Source organism: Oreochromis aureus, linkage group 5, assembly GCF_013358895.1.
Source record: "Oreochromis aureus strain Israel breed Guangdong linkage group 5, ZZ_aureus, whole genome shotgun sequence".
Classification (NCBI taxonomy): domain Eukaryota; kingdom Metazoa; phylum Chordata; class Actinopteri; order Cichliformes; family Cichlidae; genus Oreochromis; species Oreochromis aureus.
In genome coordinates this window covers 21,585,901-21,610,952 of record NC_052946.1, presented here as the reverse complement: position 1 = coordinate 21,610,952, position 25,052 = coordinate 21,585,901, and the positions used below count along the sequence as shown (strand labels likewise).

The 25,052-nt window shown below is 37.9% G+C and overlaps 1 protein-coding gene across 1 annotated transcript; it reads right to left on the bottom strand.

Annotated features, from left to right (window-relative positions):
- Nucleotides 1-3,160: 3,160 nt before the first annotated feature.
- On the bottom strand, nt 3,161-24,870 carry LOC120440319 (inter-alpha-trypsin inhibitor heavy chain H3-like). Its single transcript, XM_039612646.1, has 19 exons — nt 24,702-24,870; nt 18,795-18,955; nt 18,561-18,665; nt 18,133-18,295; nt 17,922-18,032; nt 16,690-16,818; nt 16,463-16,579; nt 16,205-16,373; nt 16,005-16,115; nt 15,669-15,850; nt 15,387-15,566; nt 15,178-15,299; nt 14,198-14,442; nt 13,662-13,733; nt 13,079-13,189; nt 12,813-12,990; nt 3,821-3,969; nt 3,537-3,621; nt 3,161-3,444 (listed from the first exon to the last, which is right to left on the bottom strand). The coding sequence occupies exons 1-19, from the start codon at nt 24,771-24,773 to the stop codon at nt 3,330-3,332; spliced, it is 2,577 nt and encodes an 858-aa protein (XP_039468580.1). The 5' UTR covers nt 24,774-24,870; the 3' UTR covers nt 3,161-3,329.
- Between the last annotated feature and the right edge of the window lie 182 nt (nt 24,871-25,052).

Below are 25,052 nucleotides of genomic sequence, written 5' to 3'. Positions count from 1 at the left end.
GATATGTTGAGAATCAAAAATCCAAAGGGACCATTTTTGGTCCCTTGGATCATAAGGGCAAAATAAGGGTTTTAAAGAAGTAAAAAAAAAAAATCTTTCATGGTAAGGAAAGTGCTGAGAAAACCTGAGACAGTGATTGCAAATTTAGAAGTCACATGACATTTATTCCAGAATTACATTTATTTATGTATTTATTTACTTATTTTTCCAGACTGGATTTCATATGATTGGATTTGTAATATTCTGACTTTCAAACCAGCAAGTCATTTTTTAAAATAAAATAAAGATTGCATGAGTCATTCAGCAATGTGGGATACATATTATTTATTCATGTTGGTAACAGGAGGAAAGCAATTTATGTGATATACATGTCCTTGCCTTATTTTCTTCTTAATGATTTAACCTCCTAAGACCCAAACTCTTTCATGGCATGCATTTTTAATTTTTCTTTGCTATTTGGGCTGATTGGGACCTGATGAATGTAAAAACAAAGAATTACCAAATTTTTTTTTTTACCTAATTTTTGTTTCTGAGAAAAATGAGAGCCACATATGAGAACATTCGTTTTAAATTTTGATAGAACAGTGGCAGTATAATGTCCTCGTAAGTGGATATCAGGCCCTTGTAGAGTAAAATGAGGTATTTTGGTCTAGACAACCCAAAATGTGATGTCCACATATGTGGACGCCAGATCCTAGGAGGTTAACTAGGGCTGCAGCTATCCATTATTTTAGCAATCGAGTAATCAATCGATTATTCCATCGATTTATCAGATAAGAAATACTTTTGACTTTTTAATCAGTAATAATATTCAAAAGAGAACAAGACACAGGTCTTTCAAAATGAATTTTTACTGCTCATAACATCTGTCAAAAAAGCAACTAAACCCTTTGATTGTATGTATGTGACATTACATTTTTTACATAAAGAAAACATTTTCTTAAATAGAAAAATGTATATATGTAAATAATTTCAAGTACAGTCAAATGCCAAATCATATCTCTCTCTCTCTCTCTCTCTCTCCTTCTCTCTCTATATATATTTATGTATATATATATATATATGTACATATATATATATACATATAAGGGTTGCAACGATACTCGTATCGATATTGAACCGTTCGATACAGTGCTTTCGGTTCGGTACGCATATTTATCAAACAATACAAATTTTTTTTATTTATTTTATCAACTTTTCTTCTGACGATGCTGTCTATGTTGAGAGCTCAGTGGATCTGCGTTCGACTACTCCGCCTAGGCTGCACTGTCGAGCGCAGCGCAAGCTAGCAAGACAGAAGCTAAGCTCATTGCAACATGGCAAATTTAACCTCCCCCACCGTCATTCAGATCTGGCCTTTGGAACTATTTTGGTTTTCATGTGAAGCATGACCCTGAAGGTAAGCGCGTCATGGACAAAAGTAAAACAGTATGTCGGATGTGCCACGCAATGCTCAATTACATGGGTGGGTAACTAGTTAACGTGTTGACGCTGTCCAGCCCCACGCACGGGGCGATCCGCGGTAACTTGTTAACGGAGATTTGCCATGTTGTGGCGTTAACGTCATTTCAGATTAACGCTGACAGCACTAGTGGGAACACAATGAATATGACTGCACATTTACGCCGACATCATCCTAGTGCAAAGACAAGTGGAAGCAGACAAAAACAACAAGCACGCATGCTACAAACTTTACCCGAGTCATTTAGACAGCCGTTAGCACATGATTCTCCTTATGGGGACCTGATATGTTTAATATGCTGCTGAGAATATACCCCAGAAGAAGCGTATAGTATAGCTTTTATTTTGGAAAGAGCCATTTCTCTGTAATAACTCTCTTTTCCAAAGATAAGTGATTTCTCGATCAGATAGATTTATTTTTTTATTACTTTGTTGTTTCAGCAACATTAAATTTAAAAACTGTACTTTTGAGTTAAAATATATATTTATAATTTTAATAAATGACAACTTAAAAAAGCATGAACATTTTTTTGTATCGAAAAAAATATCGAACCGTGACACCAAAGTATCAAACCGAACCGTGAATTTTGTGTATTGTTGCACCATATATATATATATATATATATATATATATGACATTAATAGGAGGCAAGTTCTTGTGCTAGTGGAAACAGACATTATGACGGTCTAGATGTTGATAATTAATATTAATAATAATTCAGTGTTTCAGAGTTTAATGGCCCATGTACATTTTCATTGGCTTGTTAAAAAAGCTTTTATTTATATATGTGAAAAATATTAATGCACTTTAAAGAAAACCAAACTACGGCCCGCGGGCCACATCCGGCCCATTGGTCTTTTTAATTCAGCCTGCCAAAGACTGCTACAGACTTGCCCAAATCAATTAATATCATAATTATGATTACATTCATTTGTTCTCGTCCTGTAATTCCTGACATTCCACCAGTTGGCGCATTAGGTGGAGTTGCTTTCATAGTTAAATATTTGAAAGGTAGCAATTGAAACTGATTGATCTCCAATGTGTTGTCCAATTTTCTTAAACTGGATGAGTTTAAAAAAAATTTAAGACCAGAAAAATGTCCAAACATTTAGAAGCTGACACGGAGGATGCTGATGTTGTTTGGCTCTACATGTTTGTGTCTGTGAACAGTCTTTTAGTGTGAAGAACACCAACAAAAGAACCCCACAGGTCCCAGTTGAGTGATGAACACTCAGATCTGTTCTGAGAATTGCCACAACAAAACTGACACCAGACTTTGATTCATTGGCAAAAAAAAATGTTGATCAACAACACTGTTCCCACTAAAAGTGAACGTAAGTGTTAAGACTGCTTGATATGTATGCATCTGGTGCTGGCTGTCAAATTTTAAAAGTCAATGTATCTCCTGAGATGGCACAACTCTCTTTCAGATAAATCACCCAGGAAAGCATATTTCATTTAACTAAAAGAATCTAATTAGTTTTAACTTTCTGTTTAACAACAAAGTGTAGAATAAATGCCTATTAATGTCAACTCTATCTATTGTCATTTATTAGATTTGGTTCAGATTAGAAGCTACACTGAAGTAACACAGTGGTATTTTTCTGTGCAACTGTTTCAGTAGAATTCACATGGCTGGATGTATTATTTTGCCACAACAATTTTTTTCTTTCTTTAATAAAATGATGTAGACATGAATCATTCTGCAATCTGGGATACTTTATTTGTTCATTTTAACAGGTGGAAGGGCATTTTCCACAATAAGTTTATTATTATAATATTATTATTATTATTATCATTAATAATAATAATAATAATGATTCCTCTACTTTTAAACCTTTTTCTAGTAATTCAGCATAGTTCACACTTAAAGTTGTGCCACAAAAAAATCTGCCAGTGGTCTCTGCAGGGCAGAGTCAGCAGACATAAGCCAGCAGTTCTTTGTGACAGGAGGGTCGATGCTGTAGTCAGTAGCGTTGTCACTACAAAAGCAAAAAAAAAGCTCATGTCTTGGTGGAATCTTAAACAGTTTTATGTTTTGAATGAAGAAACTGAAAACATTACAAAAATGTACCTTGTAACATCTATCTCTTGGTTTTTAATCTTTAGTTTTGTGACAGGAACTTGCTGCACCACCTCATACACTGCTGGCTTTACAGCTGGAAAAAAGTAAGTGAACAATGAAACAAAAGCGGACACTGAAAACCAGATACTAAAACAGACACAGCAACAAGATACTTTTACAGAAACCATCTATGCTCGGTGCAAACTTTGTTTATATTCTTAACATGACACTGACAAATTCGTTTATTTCTTAATCAATGAACAAAGTATGTGCACGCATGTCGTTTCACTCACCTAAAAGTCCTTTGGTGTTGTTGGTTGAGGGTTGCTGTCTTAAAACTGGCCAAAGGAGTCTTTGGCCATTTTTCTCATGTTGTGAGATGACCAGGAGAATGTCTTCAGCTGCAATGTGAATTTCAGTGTCTCGCACAGTCACTGTCACACTGGAAAAATATGGACTTTATATGAATATTTTAAAGCTCTTTGAATATTTTAATGACGTTCACAGATCATTTTACTTGTCTTGGCTGACTACTGTCCGACTGAGGGCTGTAATAGACATTTCACAGTGTCACAACTCCATGTAATCCAACAAACTTGCTTCTACCTGGAAGGTTCAACAAAGCTAAAAAGAAAATGAGAATTTAATATAGAATGTAATATATAATACCCATAATTGAAACTTTTCTAAACTTGAGAAAGCTTACCATGGGCAGGGCCTTTTATTCAAGAATTGGTTGTAAAAAGAATTTCATGAAATTAATGACAACTTTATACATATTACAATCCCAAATTATCAGCACACACCTTTGGATTTCCTGCTACTCAATGGAAGATTGATAATCTTCACTTATGTATCTTTACTTGGGTGCTTCTGTATAGATCTGCATACATGCATGCATCCCTGACTGATGACTGTCCTACAGGCCTGTTCTCTAAACCTCTGGGAAATCTGCATGTGCATGTGCTCTAGTGCAGCTGCCAGGCATCTCAGTACCTGGTGTTGTATCAAGTTGTATCTGCTATGTGTTAGACGTGTATTACAAGCAATCATTAGCCGTGTCCAAATACAGGGGCTGCATCCCTCGGATGGCGCATTTTAAGGACAATTAGATCACAGCCCTGGTGATGAAGGCTGTCCCAATTCGAAGGCTGCTCCAAATGCAGCCCACAAATACGTCCTCTTTTTCCCCGGATTTGAAGGATGGGCCAGGTGGATCCTTCGTGGCCCAACATATCCCAGGATTCATAGCACTGCTGTGGATAGTTTTTTCGAAAAAATGGCAGACGGCTCAAGTGGGGTGGCTGAAGAGTAAACTTTTCAATTCAATTCAATTCAATTCAATTTTATTTATATAGCGCCAAATCACAACAAAAGTCGCCTCAAGGCGCTTTATATTGTACAGTAGATAGCACAATAATAAATACAGAGAAAACCCAACAATCATATGACCCCCTATGAGCAAGCACTTTGGCGACAGTGGGAAGGAAAACTCCCTTTAACAGGAAGAAACCTCCGGCAGAACCAGGCTCAGGAGGGGCGGCCATCTGCTGCGACCGGTTGGGGTGAAAGAAGGAAAACAGGATGAAAGACATGCTGTGGAAGAGAGACAGAGATTAATAACAGATATGATTCGATGCAGAGAGGTCTATTAGCACATAGTGAGTGAGAAAGGTGACTGGAAGGGAAAAACTCAATGCATCATGGGAATCCCCGGCAGCCTACGTCTATTGCAGCATAACTAAGGGAGGATTCAGGGTCACCTGGTCCAGCCCTAACTATATGCTTTAGCAAAAAGGAAAGTTTTAAGCCTAATCTTGAAAGTAGAGATAGTGTCTGTCTCCCGAATCCAAACTGGAAGCTGGTTCCACAGAAGAGGGGCCTGAAAACTGAAGGCTCTGCCTCCCATTCTACTTTTAAATACTCTAGGAACAACAAGTAGGCCTGCAGTGCAAGAGCGAAGTGCTCTAATAGGGTGATATGGTACTACAAGGTCATTAAGATAAGATGGGGCCTGATTATTTAAGACCTTGTATGTGAGGAGCAGGATTTTGAATTCAATTCTGGATTTAACAGGAAGCCAATGAAGGAAGCCAAAACAGGAGAAATATGCTCTCTTTTCTAGTCCCTGTCAGTACCCTTGCTGCAGCATTTTGGATTAGCTGAAGGCTTTTCAGCGAGTTTTTAGGACATCCTGATAATAAAGAATTACAGTAGTCCAGCCTGGAAGTAATAAATGCATGAACTAGTTTTTCAGCATCACTCTGAGACAGGATATTTCTAATTTTAGAGATGTTGCGCAAATGGAAGAAAGCAGTCTTACATATTTGTTTAATATGTGCGTTGAAGGACATGTCCTGGTCAAAATGACTCCAAGGTTCCTCACAGCATTACTGGAGGCCAAGGTAATGCCATCCAGAGTAAGAATCTGCTTAGATACCATATTTCTAAGATTTTCAGGGCCGAGTACAATAACCTCAGTTTTATCTGAATTAAGAAGCAGAAAGTTAGCGGCCATCCAGGTCTTTATGTCTTTAAGACATTCCTGCAGTTTAACTAATTGGTGTGTGTTACCTGGCTTCATGGATAGATAGAGCTGCGTGTCATCTGCATAGCAGTGAAAATTTATGCTATGTCTTCTAATGATGCTGCCTAAGGGAAGCATGTATAATGTAAATAGAATTGGTCCTAGCACTGAACCCTGTGGAACACCATAATTGACCTTAGTGGGTGAAGAGGACTCTCCATTTACATGCACAAATTGGAGTCTATTAGATAGATATGATACAAACCACTGCAGTGCAGTACCTGTAATACCTACAGCATGTTCTAATCGCTCTAATAGGATATTATGGTCAACAGTATCGAACGCAGCACTGAGGTCTAGCAGGACAAGCACAGAGATGAGTCCACTGTCAGAGGCCATAAGAAGATCATTTGTAACCTTCACTAAAGCTGTTTCTGTGCTGTGCTGAGCTCTGAAACCTGACTGAAACTCTTCAAATAAGCCATTCCTCTGCAGATGATCAGTTAGCTGTTTGACAACTACTCTTTCAAGGATTTTTGATATGAAAGGAAGGTTGGAGATTGGCCTATAATTAGCTAAGACAGCTGGGTCTAGAGATGGCTTTTTAAGTAAAGGTTTAACTACAGCCACCTTGAAGGCCTGTGGTACATAGCCGATTATTAGAGATAGGTTGATCATATTTAAGATTGAAGCATTAATTAATGGCAGGACTTCTTTGAGCAGTTTTGTAGGAATGGGGTCTAAAAGACACGTTGATGGTTTGGAGGAATTAATTATTGAAGTTAACTCAGAAAGATCAATTGGAGAAAAAGAGTCTAACTTAACATTGATGGTACTAAAAGTAGCTGTAGATAATGTTACATCTGTGGGATGATTATTGGTAATTTTTTCTAATGATAAAAATTTTATTTGTGAAGAAGTTCATGAAGTCATTACTAGTTAACGTTAAAGGGATTGTTGGCTCAGTAGAGCTCTGACTTTTGTCAGCCTGGCTACAGTGCTGAAGAGAAACCTGGGGTTGTTCTTATTTTCTTCAATCAGTGACGAATAGTAAGATGTTCTGGCTTTGCGGAGGGCTTTCTTATAAAGCAGCAAACTATTTCTCCAGGCTAAATGATGATCCTCTAAATTTGTGACACGCCATTTCCTCTCCAGCTTACGAGTTATCTGCTTTAGGCTACGTGTTTGAGAATTATACCACGGAGTCAGGGACTTTGGATTTGAGGCCTTAGTTTTCACAGGAGCTACAGTATCCAGAGTCGTGCGTAGTGAGGAGGTAAAATTATTAACAAGATAATCGACCTCTGTTGGAGTAGCGTTCAGATAGCTGCTCTGCTCTATGTTGGTACAGGGCATTGAAGATGATAACAGTGGGTGGATTATATTCTTAAACTTAGTTACAGCACTTTCGGAAAGACATCTACTTTGATAAAGTCTACTCTCCACTGCTGTGTAATCAATTATTGTAAATGTAAATGTTATCAGGAAATGATCAGACAGCAGAGGGTTTTCAGGAAACACTGTTACATGTTCAGTTTCTATGCCATATGTTAAAACAAGATCTAGAGTGTGATTAAAGTGGTGGGTGGGTTCTTTTACATTTTGAGAGAAGCCAATTGAGTCTAATAACAGATTAAATGCGATGTTGAGGCTGTCATTTTTAGCATCTACATGGATGTTAAAATCACCCACAATAATTATTTTATCTGAGCTGAGCACTAAATCAGATAAAAGTCTGAGAAATCAGAGAGAAACTCTGTGTAAGGCCCAGGTGGACGATAGATGATAACAAGTAAGACTGGTTTCTGAGTTTTACAGCTGGGGTGGACGAGGCTAAGCATCAGGCTTTCAAATGAATTAAAAGTCTGTCTTGGTCTTTCGTTAATTAATAGGCTGGTGTGAAAAATTGCTGCCACACCGCCCCTCGGCCTGTGCTTCGAGATTTCTGGTAGTTAGAATGACTCGGGGTGTTGATTCATTTAAACTAACATACTCATCCTGCTGCAACCAGGTTTCTGTAAGGCAGAGTAAATCGATTTGTTGATCAATTATTAAATCATGTACTAACAGAGACTTGGAGGAGAGAGACCTAATATTTAATAATCCACATTTCACTGTTTTACTCTTTGGTTCAGATGTGGATACTGTATTGTTCTTTCTTTGTGATTTTTATGTTTAAGTTGTTTATTGCTGGTTTTGGTTTGTTTTTGTCTTTTGGGAGCTGACACAGTCTCAATGGAGATGGGTTTTTGGGGGTAGCAGGAGGAGAGAAGCAGCAGAGAGGCGTGTAAGACTGCAACTCTGCTTCCTGGTCCCAACTCTGGATAGTCATATTTTGGGGGGTTTAATAAATTTGTCCATATTTCTAGAAATGAGAGCTGCTCCATCCAAAGTGGGATGGATGCCGTCTCTCCTAACAAGACCAGGTTTCCTCCAGAAGGTTTGCCAATTATCTATGAAGCCCACATCGTTTCTGGGACACCACTCAGACAGCCAGCAATTTAAGGAGAACATGCGGCTAAACATGTCACTCCTGGTCTGATTGGGGAGGGGACCAGAGAAAACTACAGAGTCCGACATTGTCTTTTAAAAGTAAGTAGGTACTGAGTTTTATATCACTTATTTATGCAGCAATGCAAATGTTTTCACAAACGAAGAACATTAAAACATTACTGTTGGCCACATGTTGGCAACGTCACGTGACATCAGTGATGTTAGTGCCGACGGTTCACTCATTAAGCCAAAAAAAAAGGTGCTTTAATCATAGGAGTCTAACATATGACCAATGTACCAACTGGGAACTCATCTTGTTTAGTACTCCTTATATAACAAACAGAAAATACTCATTCTCTGTTACTGTTTTTTAGTAGTGTTTGCCACCTGAGACTTTCACCTTTGTGTCTGTCCTGCAATTTTCCCTTCTCTCTCTTTTTCTTTCTCTCTGATTGTTAAATAAAAGTATGAACATAAGTTACACTTGTGTTTGAATCCTACAGCTTATTGCATATTTGATTTCCATGTTTGAGAGTCAGGACAGACGGACCCCACTGCTGCATCATCTGTGAGGTTTTGCACCCCTGATGGTCCACCAGGACAAACTAAGCAGTGTCTGAGGAAGAGGAGGAGGAAGAGCCAGCACCAGCTGAGAGCGAGTGTTCCCTCTTTGTGAGGGACTGCTAGAAATGCTTAACCCTTGGATGCACAACCTACCAATACCTACACTCTTCCACGAGTGGGGTCAAAAATGACCCCAAATAAAGTCAGTGCATTTTGCTATAAACTCGGGTGTTATTCTTCAAAATCTTTAAAATGAAGAGTTTTTATATTTCCATATTTGAGGTATTCCTCATAAAACATGTTTGTGACATGAGGCCCTTTGCATTTTTATTTATTTTTTCATTAATTTTAAGAAATTGGAGTTTTTGTACCACTTGTATCACTTTTGTATGCTTGCTCGGCATATACTGCAGAAGCTGGGTCTTCCCTCTGAAAGGCACAAGTTGTTCATCCACTGTAACACAATCACTGAGGATGAATTTCTGCCTGGAGTTGACCAGGAACAGGCCCCATATGTAGCGGAAAGCTGCCATGTGGTTTGTTTTCAGTCGGTAGGCTCTGGTCCTCTTGTCATCAAAGTGCAAGATGGGCGAATATCTTCAAATCTTTGAATTGACATAGTGGCCTTGTACAATGGGTTATGCAGAGGACTCCCAAAAAGCACACCGACTGGTACATCCAAGTTCTTCTCACTTCCTGCAAGAATGGTCAATCAAATGAAGGCCATGAGCTTATGTTTGATTATATTTTTCCACTCTTTTCCCCTGTCTGTGGCTACTCTTCGTGCCTCCATGTTTGTGCATGTCAGCACCTCTTCTATTATATTATCAGACATGAACATCTTCCATGCATCTATTGGGCAGACAGTACTAAACCCAGGTGCCATCCGTCTAATTCAGAATATTGTGGCTAGAGCAGTAAGAGGGGCTCATTCTGTTAGACTGGGGGCGGGGAACAATAGTCTGCGTCCTCTATATCTGAGATGGCCGATTCTGAGTCAATGCCTCCGATGGGCTCTTCATCCCATCCGTCCTGGATCGTTTGTAGGTCAAGGTCCACAGGGATCCTAGCTGGCCTCATAGCACCCATGTTACTTTAGATATTTTTAAAAAAAAACATTAGAAAGTACAATGTTTGAAATGCACAGAAAACTATAAACAGGGCTGCACATAAATGGTCCGCAGGTGCGCATTCGCTGTCAAAATAAAAGACACGCACCAGATAAGAAGTTGGAACGCACGTTTGCGTAAATAATTAAATTTCCCCTTGTGGGACTAATAAAGGTATATCAATCAATCAATCAATCAATCAATCAATAAGATAATCTAGAGGAGGACAGACATTTGATCAGAACTCTTAAAGATGTCGAAGAAGCAAGCGCCGTAAGCAATTACTTTGGTGTTCCTCCACCGCAAAAGAAGCGCATATTCTCTGAATTTCTGGGAATACTTTTATTTTCACAGCGAATGCGCACCTGCAGACCACTTATGTGTAGCCCTGACTATAAATCATGTATGTTACTGTGTAAAAATGAATTCCTGATCCATCAGAAGTGTAAGTGGGACAGTCAGAGTTGCTAAGAATGAAAGTTTCATAGAAGATTCCATAGGAACTGCTTGGGGCCATTTTTTACCCCACTTGTGGAAAACTGGGGTAGTGATACAAAAACTGCATTTTTTTTTTTTTAAATTAATGAAAAAATAAATAAAAATGCAAATGGCCTCATGTTACAAACATATTTTATGAGGAATACCTGGAATATGAATATTACAACATTTCATTTTAAAGATTTTGAAGAAAAACAACCCGTGGGGTCATTTTTGACCCCACGTGTGCATCTAAGGGTTAAAATAATCAATTATCTGTCCTAATTATCAGTCTTATTAGGTAATGTTAAAATGATTTTATCATTTAAGTGTACTCAAGGCCTTCAAGTTAAAAACTATGAAAGGCAGTTAAACCTTTTTACATTAGGGAATATTTAATATATCAGTCTATTCTTCATTTTATCACAAACATACAGTTATCCCAGCTCGTAAATTTTCTTTTTACCCATATATGTAAGCATTCAAACAAATTTAATAATGCCAACATATTTTAAAAACAATGTTCATCTCTCTTATATACATCTATATTCACACTATAAAAGATGTATTGTGTTTGAGATGAAGATATAGAGTGATAGGAAATATAAATTAATGGAACTTGAATTTTTATTGAAGCTCAGCATTAGAAACTGAGTTTAAGTTCAGTGCTGTAAGTTTTTAATTAAATACAATAAATTTAATATTGACTATTATATTTACATGACCAAAGTGAGATGAAAACAGTCTCATGAACAACATTAGTTGTTATTACAAATTGTTATTTATTACCTAATGTTAAGATTATTGTTCGGTATAGAAATGAAGCCCAACAATCATGTTTTTACAGTCCTGTGGTCTTAGCCTGAGATACTTAACAAATAAAAAACCTCATGAAAAAAACAAACAAACAAACAAACAAAAGATAATTATTCGCCTTCATTTCTGTGAAACATTCCTCTATAAAATGTTTCTAGCAGCTAGAAGCATGGTTGCTGGGCAACCTGAGCAGTGTGACTAAGGCTGAACAATCCCATTTAACAGCCTCAGACCTCCGGCCTTCTCGGTCTTCGAAGGACCCTGCCTACGTAGACAGTAAAGGCTGAGTCCGTTGGAGGATGCGGTCTCTGAATTGGGACACAGCTAGTATATGCTTGAGACTGACTGGAACTGAACCGTGGGGACAGGCTGGGACAGGTGAAGGATATCATGTGTTGTATGGCTAAAGAAGCTGATCCCATTTGTCTCCGCAGGCCATTTTAAGGTGATGCTTCGATCAGTGGCTGTTGATCAATTGTCCGGACAGTTTGCATATCAAGATCAAGATCATATTAAGAAACTGACCTCACAGCCCATTGTTCATTCAGTGGTGCTAGTTTCAGTCATTGTGCAAATGTACTGTTTATGGGGTTTGGGAAACCTGCAGTCAACTGAGACTGAGAAAGTGACTTAGATGAGTGAAAAATGTTTCTGCCACTGAAAACGCTGATGATGAAAAGTATCTATTGTAGGGTCTACCTTACAATTTGGCGCTGTATAAATAAAACTGAATTGAATTGGATGAACGGAATCAAATTTTTGGCCTTTCTGCAAGTTGTTCCTAGCTTTTCCCATCCAAAACCTCTTTTGTCCTGGTATATTTGCCTTACAATATAACAAGAATATTGAAGGGTTGCTGTTGCATCCAGAACTAATTTTTTGGATTCTTTTTCTTTCCTGTTGCTAAAAAGTGAGACCTCTCACCACCATGTTCTCAGTTTCTCTGGGTATCTCAGCTTGAGAGCTTGAGTGTAGGATTGCTAAAGCAAGAGTTTGTAGTTGTGATAGAAATAAACGTTTTATTTTTATTTTATGGCAGACATGTTTAAATTAGTGAGATTTGGCCAAATCTCACAAAATGCTCCATACAAAAAAGTGTACAATTAAAATTATAAATGACCCAAATTGCCCTTTTAAGGTTTAATTTCCCAGCATATGTTTTGCAATATATATAACTGACATCAGAGATGTACATAATGATCGCCTCATGTAAATCCTGGGAAAAGAACTGAATAAGGGCGCACGTCTGTAAACAGTACAGTGAGAACATACGTTTTGACCATTGTACTGCAAAATCACCTGCCAACTGTCGAGGGATCCTGTCCAGCTGCTTGATATGTCACTGTCTGTCCATCTCGTACAATGACCCTCTGTGATTCAGCGTCAACCTCAACATGCTGGTGAGTTTTGAGGTGAATAAAAATTTTGCTGAAACCTCCGTTTGCAATTGAATCTAGCTCACCATTAACAGACAGGTCTAGAACAAAAGAGAAATGCTGCTCTTTAACCACTATAAAAACTGGGGGAGAAATATAAAAATGCTCATGAGAAAGACTACTACTGACCTCTGCTGGGGTGGTGAAATAGTTTAAGGATTATAGCTCCACTGATGTCAAAGCAGAGTGGAACAGTCTGATTCCCAGTTGAGTTGAGCAAAAACCTGTGGAGAAGAGGAGCTAGAGGTATAGAGACACAAAGTTAGACTCTGGAATCTGAAAATAATCTGAAAATAAAGAGCTGTGCAATCAACACTTACTCAACTCTTTTCATGCACTGGGCATTTTTGAAATTTTTTTATAGTTTTGGAAAAGTTAACATAAAACACATACTTTGTCTATTTCACAATTCTGAAATCCATTTTTTTATTTAAAAAACAAAATTTCCCATGCACTCATAGAATGTTAGAACACTTGCCTTAAGAAATTGTCATGGTGAAATTGATTTTTTTAAATTATATATAAATTTAAAAATAAATTCAAGTTTTCCAATAAAAGTGTAAGATACTTTATAATGCATAGCACTAAAGACCATTTTATCCAAAAATTATTTTTTTCCCCTTTTTTTGGAGGAATTTCTTTCCAAAGTCCCCTCTTTAAAATCTTTGATTTTCTTAGAACAAAAAAGTATTCCATCTATGCAATACTGTACCTGCATAGTAAACTCGGGACCTAATCGGCACAGCGTAAACTTGGAACCTAACCGTAGGATCAAAATGATGAGCTGTAAAAACATTTACACACATCTAATTACATAATGTTAACATTGCAAAGCTGCAGAGGATATCATAATAAATAAGGATAATTTATTTATTTATAACTGAGTTTAATTGATGCTCATATTAACATCCATGCTCTGACACTAAAGTTCTAAACTAAATCTTTAAACAGCTCACACACACACACACACACACACACACACACACAAACTTTAGTGGTGTCTCCCATGGGGATTTCTAATCCATATACGGCAGGTGTTCCTGTACACTAACCTGACCACTAGGTTGTACCTCCCAGTATCAGCTGTCTCAGCTTGCATCTTACATCCTGCTTCTGTCTGACTCACATCTATTTGACTCATTCTATTTCATACTCCCTTTCTTTCATTCACAGAACATCTCTGAACTGTAAGGGATCGTCTCCTCAGCTGAACTGAAGAATGTTGTTGTACTGGTTTGATTTGCTCACCAGAAAGAGCCCCACTGATCCCGTGACCAATAGCAGGAGGAAGGTGAACTAAAATGGATTGACCTCCTTCCGACTGCCATCTCTGTGATGTTTCACCTTCCTTGGGTTTATGAAGCACATCTGTGTTCTCTCCTGGAGGCTTTGTGACCACCATAGATGTGAGAGGAGTCACAAAGCTGTACTTCAGTGACAGCTCCATAGCTTCCTTCTTCACTTTCTCTTTCTCAGGTCCAGATAATTGAAGCCTGTGTGACAAAGTATAAAATGGTGTTGTATGTAACTTCACACATTACAGGTGTTAAGCTAAATCCATGTCCTAAAATATGCATCTTAGAGACTTTCTTCACAGAAAGTCAAATCAGCAAAGTTCACCAGAAAACACACAATCTATTGTTTGTTACAGGGAAAATAAAGTCTAACCAAATCATGGAGATCCATTACCAGACCATAGACAGCCTGGCTGCCTATGTTGTCCAAATCCTTAGTTCCTGAGACAGATACTTTTATGATTAAATGTAAAAACCCTGCTTTTAAAAAGATGTGAAAAAAAGTTGTTTTTCAAATTTAAGGAGATGAACAAACATAATTGTACTAATATAATTTTATATGGGAGATGTTTAATAGAAAGGTAAGAAATTGAGATGTTGATGTTAAACTACCCAACACTGAAGAGAGCACAGTTTATTACTATTATATATATATATATATATATACATATATATATATATATATATATATATATATATATATGTAGATAAATAGATAGATAGATAGATATAGATATATATATACAAACACAGACAGATCAAACATCGGAAAAATAAACAAAGAAACAAAGAAAAATATAAAATAAATGAACAGCTTTGATTTACTAAAAAAACAGTGTCTTTAAGACACTGATGTAGAAGGAGAAACTTTAAAAAAAATAACAGCTTATTATAAATTTAAGAGTCATACAAGGAAAGATATATCATACTCACTCTTTGTCTAGTAACTGTTTAACTGTGAGGTATGCCCAAACCCTCTGGATACGGTCATCAGACACTGTTCCAGTGGATTCCACAGTTTCATTTGGGTTAGAGAATATTATTCTTCTATTACTCTGTAATAAATTAATTGTATCGTCAGTCTATCACAAAAAAGGTTTTGAGAAGACTTCTGCTGATAAGTCCTGTGGATTGATTCTTACTGAAATGGCCACAACTTGAGGGGTGAAGGTTTCAATGTTATTATCTGTGATCTCACCAGCCACCACAATCTCAGAACCATTATAATAGTGACTGAAGTTAGTCTGGGTTAGATTGGTCCCACCAACATAGATCATTGTCACATCTGTCAGTAGAGGTGTGGCCACCTCTTCATAGAAACCCTGTTGACATACAGCGTGGAAGTGATACAAATCATGCTCTTTCTTTTCTTTCAATTCTCAGGGGTTTCAAATCACATAAAAGAGTATTTATAATTTAAATACCTTCAGCTGTAAATCAGCATCAGAGTCTTCATAAATCCGCCGTGCCACACCGTTATTTTGCAGCGACATTTTCTCAAGGAAATTAAAATTAACATCAAAACCAAAACCAAGACAGTACAGTGGGAATTTGCCTGCAATAGCCTGTCTTACATTTGACAGGATTTTCTCCAGATTTGTCACCCCTGAAAAGACACAAGATATACCCAGTTCAGCTCAGAAACAATGTAGTCTCATAATTCATAATAAATCAGGACAGTTAATCACAATAAGCTCACAAACACCTCAATTTCATGAAATATTTGTGTACATTTGTTTACAGATGTGCTGTATTATAACCTGAGGTTGGGTCTCCATCTGTGAGGAGTATAAGGATAGATGCTGAACCTTCTCTGTTATGTGCATTCAGCATACGTGCTCCTTGCAACACTGCTTTATTTATGTCTTTGGCTGAAATGCAACACCAAACAAAGTCTCAGTACACTGTTCATTGGCCAAATGTTCATATTTCAAAATATGTATTTACTTCAAAATCTCACATCCTCTGTCTTGAATATTGCGTGCAAAGTTTTTGGCACTTTCCAGGTTTTTGCTGTTGGCCTGAACGAGTTTCCGCTTCCAGTAAGAAATTCTGTCATCAAAAGTGATCAGACCAAAGTGATCATCTTCTGCCAGATCATTCAAAATGTGGAGTAATGCGATCCTCGTCTGGGTAAGAAAACATAATTTACACACATTTTTGTTAGTTAAAAGTATAAATAAAATCATATAAGAAACAGACGCTTCAAATACTTTACCTGCTCAATTTTTCTGCCATGCATTGAGCCACTTTGATCAATAACAAAGACGACATTTTTTGGTATCCGAGGAAGATCAGATGGAGCAAAATGATGAACAAAGTACCCGTCAGCTTTCTAAGGTGGAGTTATTTAAAAAAAAAACTTGATTGTTTATAGGATTATTCAAGAGGCTTTTTTTTTAGCCCAAATCATACAGTTTGTGTCGCTAAAAGACCAGGATTTACCTTGATGTGTCCCAGTCCATTATCCCTGTTAACATCATAAACAATAACCAGATCTCCATTCATACCCTGATCTCCACAGCTGTCACACATTTTCTGTTGGTCGACTGTTGGATAGAAATACACCCACGCCTGGAAACAGAGTGAATCACAGTGTTTAGAAACTTGGAAGAGAGCGATGTCAGTGATTTTATTTTCTGTTTTCCGATTTGGGCTGATATTTGTATTGTTAAAAATCTTAAATGAAACATTGTCAGAATTACTCATTTGTCTCAATTTATGCAACACGACTTTACATACAAAGAGTGTCGGAGAAGCCTAACCTTTAGAAAAAAACATTAGATAAGAATCTACAAATATGAGTTCAAGGACCAAAACTTTAACCCAGAGGTCACTAACAGGTGGACCATGGTCCAGGTTTTGAAAACGCACTGCCCAATTTAATGTGAGTTAAACCATTTCATGTAATGCCACTCAGCCAATCAACTCTGTGTATTCCAGATGATAAACATTGGACTCTACAGTGCCAATAGTTGAGATGTAGTAAGTTGAAAAGACAGTATAAGAAGAAAAGAAGAAAGATAATAACAATAAAAATAGCAACACATGCAGTTTTACCTGCTGTTTCAGGCAATTATAAACTGCCTGAAGCAGTTTGTAAGAACTGACCTTTTCACTTTCTGGATACAAATGGTTCCTGAGACAACTTTTTCAGTTTTAAGGAAAGTAGCCTTATTCATCTTGACCATGTTTGGCTCCTCACACAAAAGCAAGGCAGTTTTGTCCAAAGTAAACATAATCAAACTAATCATCAGTGTGCACCTCCAGAGCTGTATGAGATTTTTTAATGTTCCGTTCTATGTTGTGTGACCAATAATAGTTTTGAAATTATTTTTCAAATTATTTGTCAAAAGGTTTTGCAATTGTACTGATTTAATTTGATTTGACAGTCTAAATTGCACACTAAATAATTTGACATTGTGATCATCCGGATCTTTGCTTGAAGAAATGTTAGTTGAATACCCCTGCTTTAAACCTCATTCTTCTGTACAAGGATGAGAAATGAGCTATAATGTTGGAAGAAATATCATCGTTACCGTAATGATTCGTTGTGCATTTTACTCATTTTATAGTCGTACTGCAAATGAATAACAACCTGTTAGTACCTCAAACTGTCTCTTGTTAGAAAACTCATAATTTTTTTTTACTGTTTGACAACAAAAAGATTTCAGTACCTGTTTATCTGCATGTGTTTTGGTGATGGCATTAGCGAGGGCTTTGGTGCTCAGGCCTCCTTTCACATCGATGAAACTAATGCCAGCTTCTTCGTGAATGTGCACATCCACCTGGTATTAAATATAATAAAATAAAACAAAACAAAATATCTCATCATGTGTGATGTTATCTCAGCATTTTTTCACTAATAGATACCAACAAAACAATCACCTTGAAGTCTCTGACAGGCTGCATGGGTTGAGCATGAATTTGCAGCTCGTACTTGCCATGTGTGCGTTTCATTAATTCCTCATATGTGAGTTCAAAAGTGACCTTTTTGTGAGCAGCCACAGTTACAGAGGTCTTAAATTCCTCCAGAGTCCTTCCTACAGAACTAAAGCAGAAACAATAACCATTTCACTTATTTGTAATTATGGCTGTAGTTTGAACCTGAGCAGGGAATAAGATTAACTCTAATTATATTTTCCTATTTGCATTCGCATTAACATTATTTTAGAGAAATGAAGAAAGAAGAGAAAACACAAGAACAGACCAAACTAGTTTTGAATGACAGAAATATTTTCTTTTTCTTCTTCTTTATCCAAAGGAACACTCAGTGTATTTGTACAATACCTATAATTTAATCATTTAGTTAATACCTGACAAGTCCAGCACTTTCACCACGTGACACAGCTTCAGTGTACTGCTGCTGAGCTTGCTCCTTAGCTTTCACAACACCATCATAAACTTGGCCATCGATAAACCTGAAGAGGACCAAGAAAAGCCCTTGTGTAAATACACACTACTGAGTATCCTGTAATTTGCTCTTCAGTTAAAAATTATTTATTTGCAAATGTCTCTGGATGGTTACAGATCATTTTAACTTCACACACATTCGAAATTTACTGATGAAGGCATTCTTGGGAATCCGAACATGGAATTCAATTTCCTTTGACTCGTTCATACGATTGGCCACACGGCTTGTGATGACAGTGGTGGCATAACGACTGGTCACTGTGGAGTTGATGTGAAAGCTGTAGATGTCCCAGTCATCCTGAGCAAACACAGGAGGCACGTTTCACCAAACAATAATGCTTAACTGAGCTTAGCAGCTGACCAAAGGTCAAATTTAGCTGAAAAATAATTTGTTTTTGGATGATATCATCACCATAAGGGAAATAGATACACATCCACACCAAGAAATGTGACTGGTTATGTGCTGGAAAACATCAACACATGGAAATAAATAAATTAATAAATGAAATAATAAAATCATTAATAAAATCACCAGCTGACGCACTGCAGCTGTTGGATACAATAAATTATCAAATATTTATTGCAACCTGATAAATACCAACAATTCACCAGGATGCAGTAAATACATGGAAACAGTTTTACACTTTGCTATGTGTTGATTTTTGCTTTGTTTTGTTTTGTTTTGTTTTGTTTTTGTGGATGATGTGGAATCTCATTGGTCTAAATACAGAAATTTTAATTTTTTTCATTTAGTGTTCATCAGATATACCAAAAGCTAATTCACTCTACATTTATTCCCTGAATACTTTTTATGCATAAAGTTGATTCTCAAGGTCTTTCCAAATCATGAAAACACATACATAAGAATAAATCAATTAATGGGACATAAATCGCTTAACCCAGTGGTTCCCAAACTTTTTTTTGCTGGGCCCCCCTTGTTTAACAAGAAAAATGTTCGTGTTCCCCCCCCCACAGCAGCGCACGCACAAACACAAAACACATCCTTCAACCACACACACCCATATTTTGCTCCATTGCGGTTTATTTCACACCTCAAACATTTATTAAACAATTAAGCAAATACAAATAATCTGCAATAAATTACAGGTAGTAAGAAAATAAACTACCAACTCTTTTACGCTCAGTCCGCACCTAGTAGGTGCGTGTCTAGAAAATTTTTGTTGGGGGGGCCAGGTAGGGGCAGAGATTTGGAGAAGGGTGGCAGATGTAATTTGCAGATAATGTTAAAAAAAAAAATTCTACCAACAGTTAACCATCATTCAATAACCCTGTAAACCTAATAACTGAATTTGCTTTTGACTCTTATTAGAATGAGGTTTTAACCACTACGGTGCAAAGTTTTTAGATACTGCGTTGATGAAGTACAAGAGATACAATCAGTGCTTTGTCAGTGTTTACTCAGCATTCAAGGACAGCAATATTTGCCTAGTATTTTTACTGACATATAATGCACATATGTTTTGGGCAAAAACATTTTTGAATATTAAAATACGAACATTTTTAACATACAATTGCCAAATTAGCCAATGCAAAACTTTATCTGCCTGTTAAAAAAAGAAGATAATCTTTTTACAAACTGGTGTTTGATTTTGAAACAGGAAAAAAGTGGGGAAACAAATGAAAAGACTAACATTTGAATAAAACCTGAAAGCAAGTAAATACTTTCTATGCTGCCTTATGGTAAACTTTGGTAATATTGATGTATAAAGAACAACACTGGCTGATGATGAAATACAGACAGCTGGCATGGTGACACTGCCAGTATTAACCTGCAGGGCTGGACTGGGACAAAAAATTGGGCATTTTGACCAGAGATCGGCCCACCAGGTATTAAAGCCATAAAGCCTTTGAATGAAAACGAACGCTGTTGTGACAGTGATGTACAGTCTTGTTGGTTTATGTATGATTTCTATACATTTTACGTCAGATAAAAACTTTGTTCGGAAGATTCAGATAATTATTTAATAAAAGCTAGATATTTTAAATGAGAATAAGTAAGAAAAGTATTTCTTTGTGACCCCCTTTCCCTGTTAATGCCCTACTTGGCCCCCTGGCATAACTTTGCTAGATCCGCCCCTGCACAGTTACCAGCTCTCAGCTACTTAGAAAAGGATCCTGGTGTTATTTGTCTCTCAGAAACAGTTCATAACTTCCCTTCAACTCATTCATGTCACCTAAAAGGTAAACCTGTTTCTCCATCACCTGTTCAGCTCTGATGATTCAGTAAGGACATCTCCTGGTTTCATCTTCATGTTTCCCTCTCACCACATATCCAAACCGACATCATGACCAGCAGCTTTACAGCTGTGGCTCCAGCAAACATCAGCTGATACTAGAAATTAATATTAAATAAATTCTAACAACAGCTGATCAAGCTTAAAGGTGCTGCTGTTGTTTAGCGCAACATCCGCTGGTTTCCTCTTTCTGACGCAAAGTGGGAGATAAACAAACAAGAGAAAAGCCGATCAGCTGATCATTGCAGATTCATGATTGAAGTAGCAACAGGAGAGGGAGGGGAGAGAATGAGAGGAGAAGAGGCAGCTGTGCAGCAAAGACACAGAATAACTCCAGCTTTGTGTCTTTTTCATTCTAGCTGAAGTTCGGGGCAAACTGTGTCTCTTCTCAGCTCAATACAAAACCTGTAATATTTTCTCTGAATGAGGGACCATTCCATTTTTAAGGAGCCGTTGGCAACTCTACTAACTAACCTTATGAATAAAATAAAGTTCAACATCAGTTACATCACAGCACCCACCCAGCTGTACAGAAACTCTGTCATGCTAGCTAGTACGCAGTACGAGTTATTGTAACTGACTGTAAAAAGTCAGCACAACGAAAATAAACTCCACCTAAACTTGGTTTATATCTGACCCAGATAGACTGCAGGTCATAACTTCTTACCTGAAGTTCAGTTCACCTGACACTCGGACTGGCGGCTGCCTCGGGTCTCCGCTCCTCCTGCCTCCCCTTCCCTCATCCACCTGCTAGCCGCCGTGGAAGCTCCGCCATGCTCGATGGCCAGTCCAGCTATGTTAAACTGTTAATCTTTCACCGAAAAACTGTTTTCTGTGGTGCTGTCTTTCGTGCTTGGCTCTCCTACCTTTGCTAACATGATGCTCATAGCGCAGAAGCCGATGCTGCATTCACTTACACTCGGATATCTGAGCTTCACTGTGAAAACATAATCGTACATTTGATATTTCATTGGATTTTATTGTTTTGGCTTCGGGGTGGCACCTGGGGTGGCCAGTCTGGTTGGGGGGGTGGCCTGTGCCCCCCCAGGCCACCACGCTGGACACGCCACAGGCACCTACACGGGTATTTTTGAACGCGCAGCTGTTTCGGGCACATGTAAACGGCGTATCGAATCACCGAGAACGGAGATTTTTAAAAATCCTTTTTTTTGCGTTTACGTGTGGACAAGGAATACAGAGTTTGTCACGCAATGTCAAAGGTATGTGCCTTTTTCACGTCACACTGTGCACCACGTTATTGTTTACATGAGATGAATTGCAGATAGAGACAAAATACTGTTACTGTTAATCTGACTATCTGCAGGTTTTACAGGCTTACATATACAGGCCATTACTGTCCCTGCATTTAGAAAGGCAGAGGCATCACGGTGTAATTATTTTACATGTAGTTGTTTTTTTTCCTGTGTAATAATGTTCAACATTGCTATCAATACATTTTTCAAAAAAACCCTCTACAAAATGGGTTCAAAAACATAAACAACTGTGGGATACTGTTTGTCCGTGATTTGAACAGCCCAGGGGCCTGTTCTTCGTACCTCGCTAAGTAAGTTAGCCGGATTTGAATGTTGACGATTTCGCGTGATCTTGGATCGTTCGGTTCTCCGAAGCTCATCTGGGACTTGCTGCCATAGCAACAGATCCGTAAGCGTAAACCTGCTCGGGAGCAGGTTTACTTTATGTAAACAGGATTAGATCGCGGCCTCTCAGGTATGTCCGCTGCAGTTATATGAAAGCAAGAGCGATATTTCGCCACTGTTTTACCATAAATAAATATTAGTAATGTAACTAAAGATAATGTATTTGATTCTTTTATTGATTTCATACAGATACATACAGGTCATTTCCGAAAAAAAGGGAAATGTACTATTAATCATTCTATTACATGTAGTAGATCATGTCAGATGTAATTCATATTTTAGAGTATAGTAAATTACTACGTGCAATCAAGATGACAGACCACGGCTAAAAAAGCGAAGGTGGATTTGGGAAGTCTGTCGCAGCCATGTCCTGTCCGTTTGTACGCGAGCAAGGAAGGTGCAAGATTGATAAGGAGAGTTTACAGAATTTAGCGTATATTGCGGGATAGACGGGATCCTTTAGCTCGGCGCGACGGTGTGCTCATAGAGAGATATCGATTCTCCCGTGAGGGTATTATTTACTTTCTCTCTCTCTCTCTCTCTCTATATATATATATATATATATATATATATATATATATACTTACTGTACTGTATATACTTACTCTCGACTTACTGTGCATGCTTCAGTCACCCCTTGCATGGGAACAGGTAAAAGTGATGGAGTGTTATGTCAAACTACACACAAAAAACCCACAATGTCAATAAATGTCACAGTACAAAAGGGTGTGACGAGGGGTGCAGGACCACCACCTGTCTTTATTTGCTCTGCCCTTTTCTTGGTTGCTGTTATAAACAAACAAACAGATTATTCCAGGGTCTCTTGTCATAGACTAAAAGCAATATAAGTGATAAATATTACCATTCTGTGGAATATTCTTATATTTCACTTTTACTTTTCCCATGTTCTAGTGGGTCCTGTTGTGGCTCTAATGTGAAAGAGGATATGATGTAATATAATATAATGTAGTATAATATAATATCACATGATATAATGTAATATCATGCATCACTTACGAGTTTAATTTGTCAGCAACTTTCTGCCAGCCCTCTCTCCTTGCTTTTGCAGCCTTTGCAGTGTTCCCCTGCGTTTTAATTAAACTCTGAAACTCCTGATATCCCTCAATCAAGAGTTCTTGGTCTGCTGCCGTGAAATACTGTGCGCGCTCCTTCGACATCTTCGCCGACCAATCACAGGGTTGCCGATCAATGTTTCTACTATCGATGCGTAGCCCCTTTTAAGCCACCCAGTGATCTCAGATTACTTCATCCAGCTATACTAATCGTCAACAACAGGTGTGTTCGGAGAACCGGATTAGCGAGCTCAAAGTTAGCGCGATGATTTGATCTTGGATGTGTCATTTGATCTTGGATGTAGTAAGCGAGGTACGAAGAACGGGCCCCAGCGCTGCTCCCGATGCAGGGAAAACTAATTCTGCAGGGAGACCTACCTCAGCACTTGTGCAGGTGAAGCCAAAGGGAAGATATGCTTCACCATATTTTCTAGTCTTTGGCTTAGAATGAAGTTGGTTTGGAAACATATTCAGCGATGCTTCATCTCCTGCTTTGCGTTTGTGTGGGCGCCCCGTGCTAGCAGTGTCCAAGCGTTGTTTTTGTTTTTTTTCCCTTTTCATGCCGCGCCCCCCCTGCAATAACTCTGCGCCCCCCCTAGGGGGCGGGCCCCACACTTTGGGAACCACTGGCTTAACCTAACACTAACCATCACTGTAATTAAATGCCTAGCTTTAAACGTTAAAATGACCTAATAGACTACTTTATACTCTGACCCTAGACAAAGGATAAAGTAAACATGCACACATTCAGGATTTCTTCACTTCAGGTGTCATTACATTATCTTCTATCTGTTACTTAAAAGCTTAAGCTTATTCCAGTCCTTATGTTAAACTGTTATCATGTAATAGGATCGACATGAAATAACCCGGAAGGAAGAAGTCAAAAGGACCTTCACCCTGCAGAGTTCAGTGTATTTCACCTGACAGAAAGACGCCAAGAGAGATAAAAACCAATGGACCTTATATATCTCTTATTATCTGTGAAATATAAATAGTACTTTTTAAGGATTTTCTTATATTGAAATGCTGTTGCTGCCCTTTATGTGTACTGAACTTACCTTGTTTGGCAGTGTGGAAGCCAAAGCCAGCAGGAGTCCAATGAGGGTGATTTGCACCACAGTTCTCCCCATGATGCCTCCAACCAAAATGCCAGCAAAACAGCCAGAACACTCTTTTGAACTCAAACAAGGACAGCGTTATTGTGTACCTATTTTTTTAAAGTTCAAACTCTGTTTTCCCTATCTCAAGTTTCAACAACTGTGACAAAAACACCCACTCACATAACTAAATCAGTAATTTACCAGAAGTCCAGCAGTTTCTGTGGGAGTTCATGTTTACATTGAGGGTCAAACCTGTGCACTTTACCAGGACTTTGGTCCCACAGCTGTCTTTTCATTAGTGACAGGAAA

Bases quoted from the DNA above. Each gene is read 5' to 3' on its own strand.
- LOC120440319 (XM_039612646.1), bottom strand. From the start codon at position 24,773: ATGGGGAGAACTGTGGTGCAAATCACCCTCATTGGACTCCTGCTGGCT. The intron at 15,567-15,668 runs GTATTTAAATTA...GTATGTCAACAG, and splicing joins ATGCTGATTTACAGCTGAAG to GGTTTCTATGAAGAGGTGGC. The intron at 14,443-15,177 runs GTGAGTATGATA...TTTGTCACACAG, and splicing joins AAACAGTTACTAGACAAAGA to GCTTCAATTATCTGGACCTG.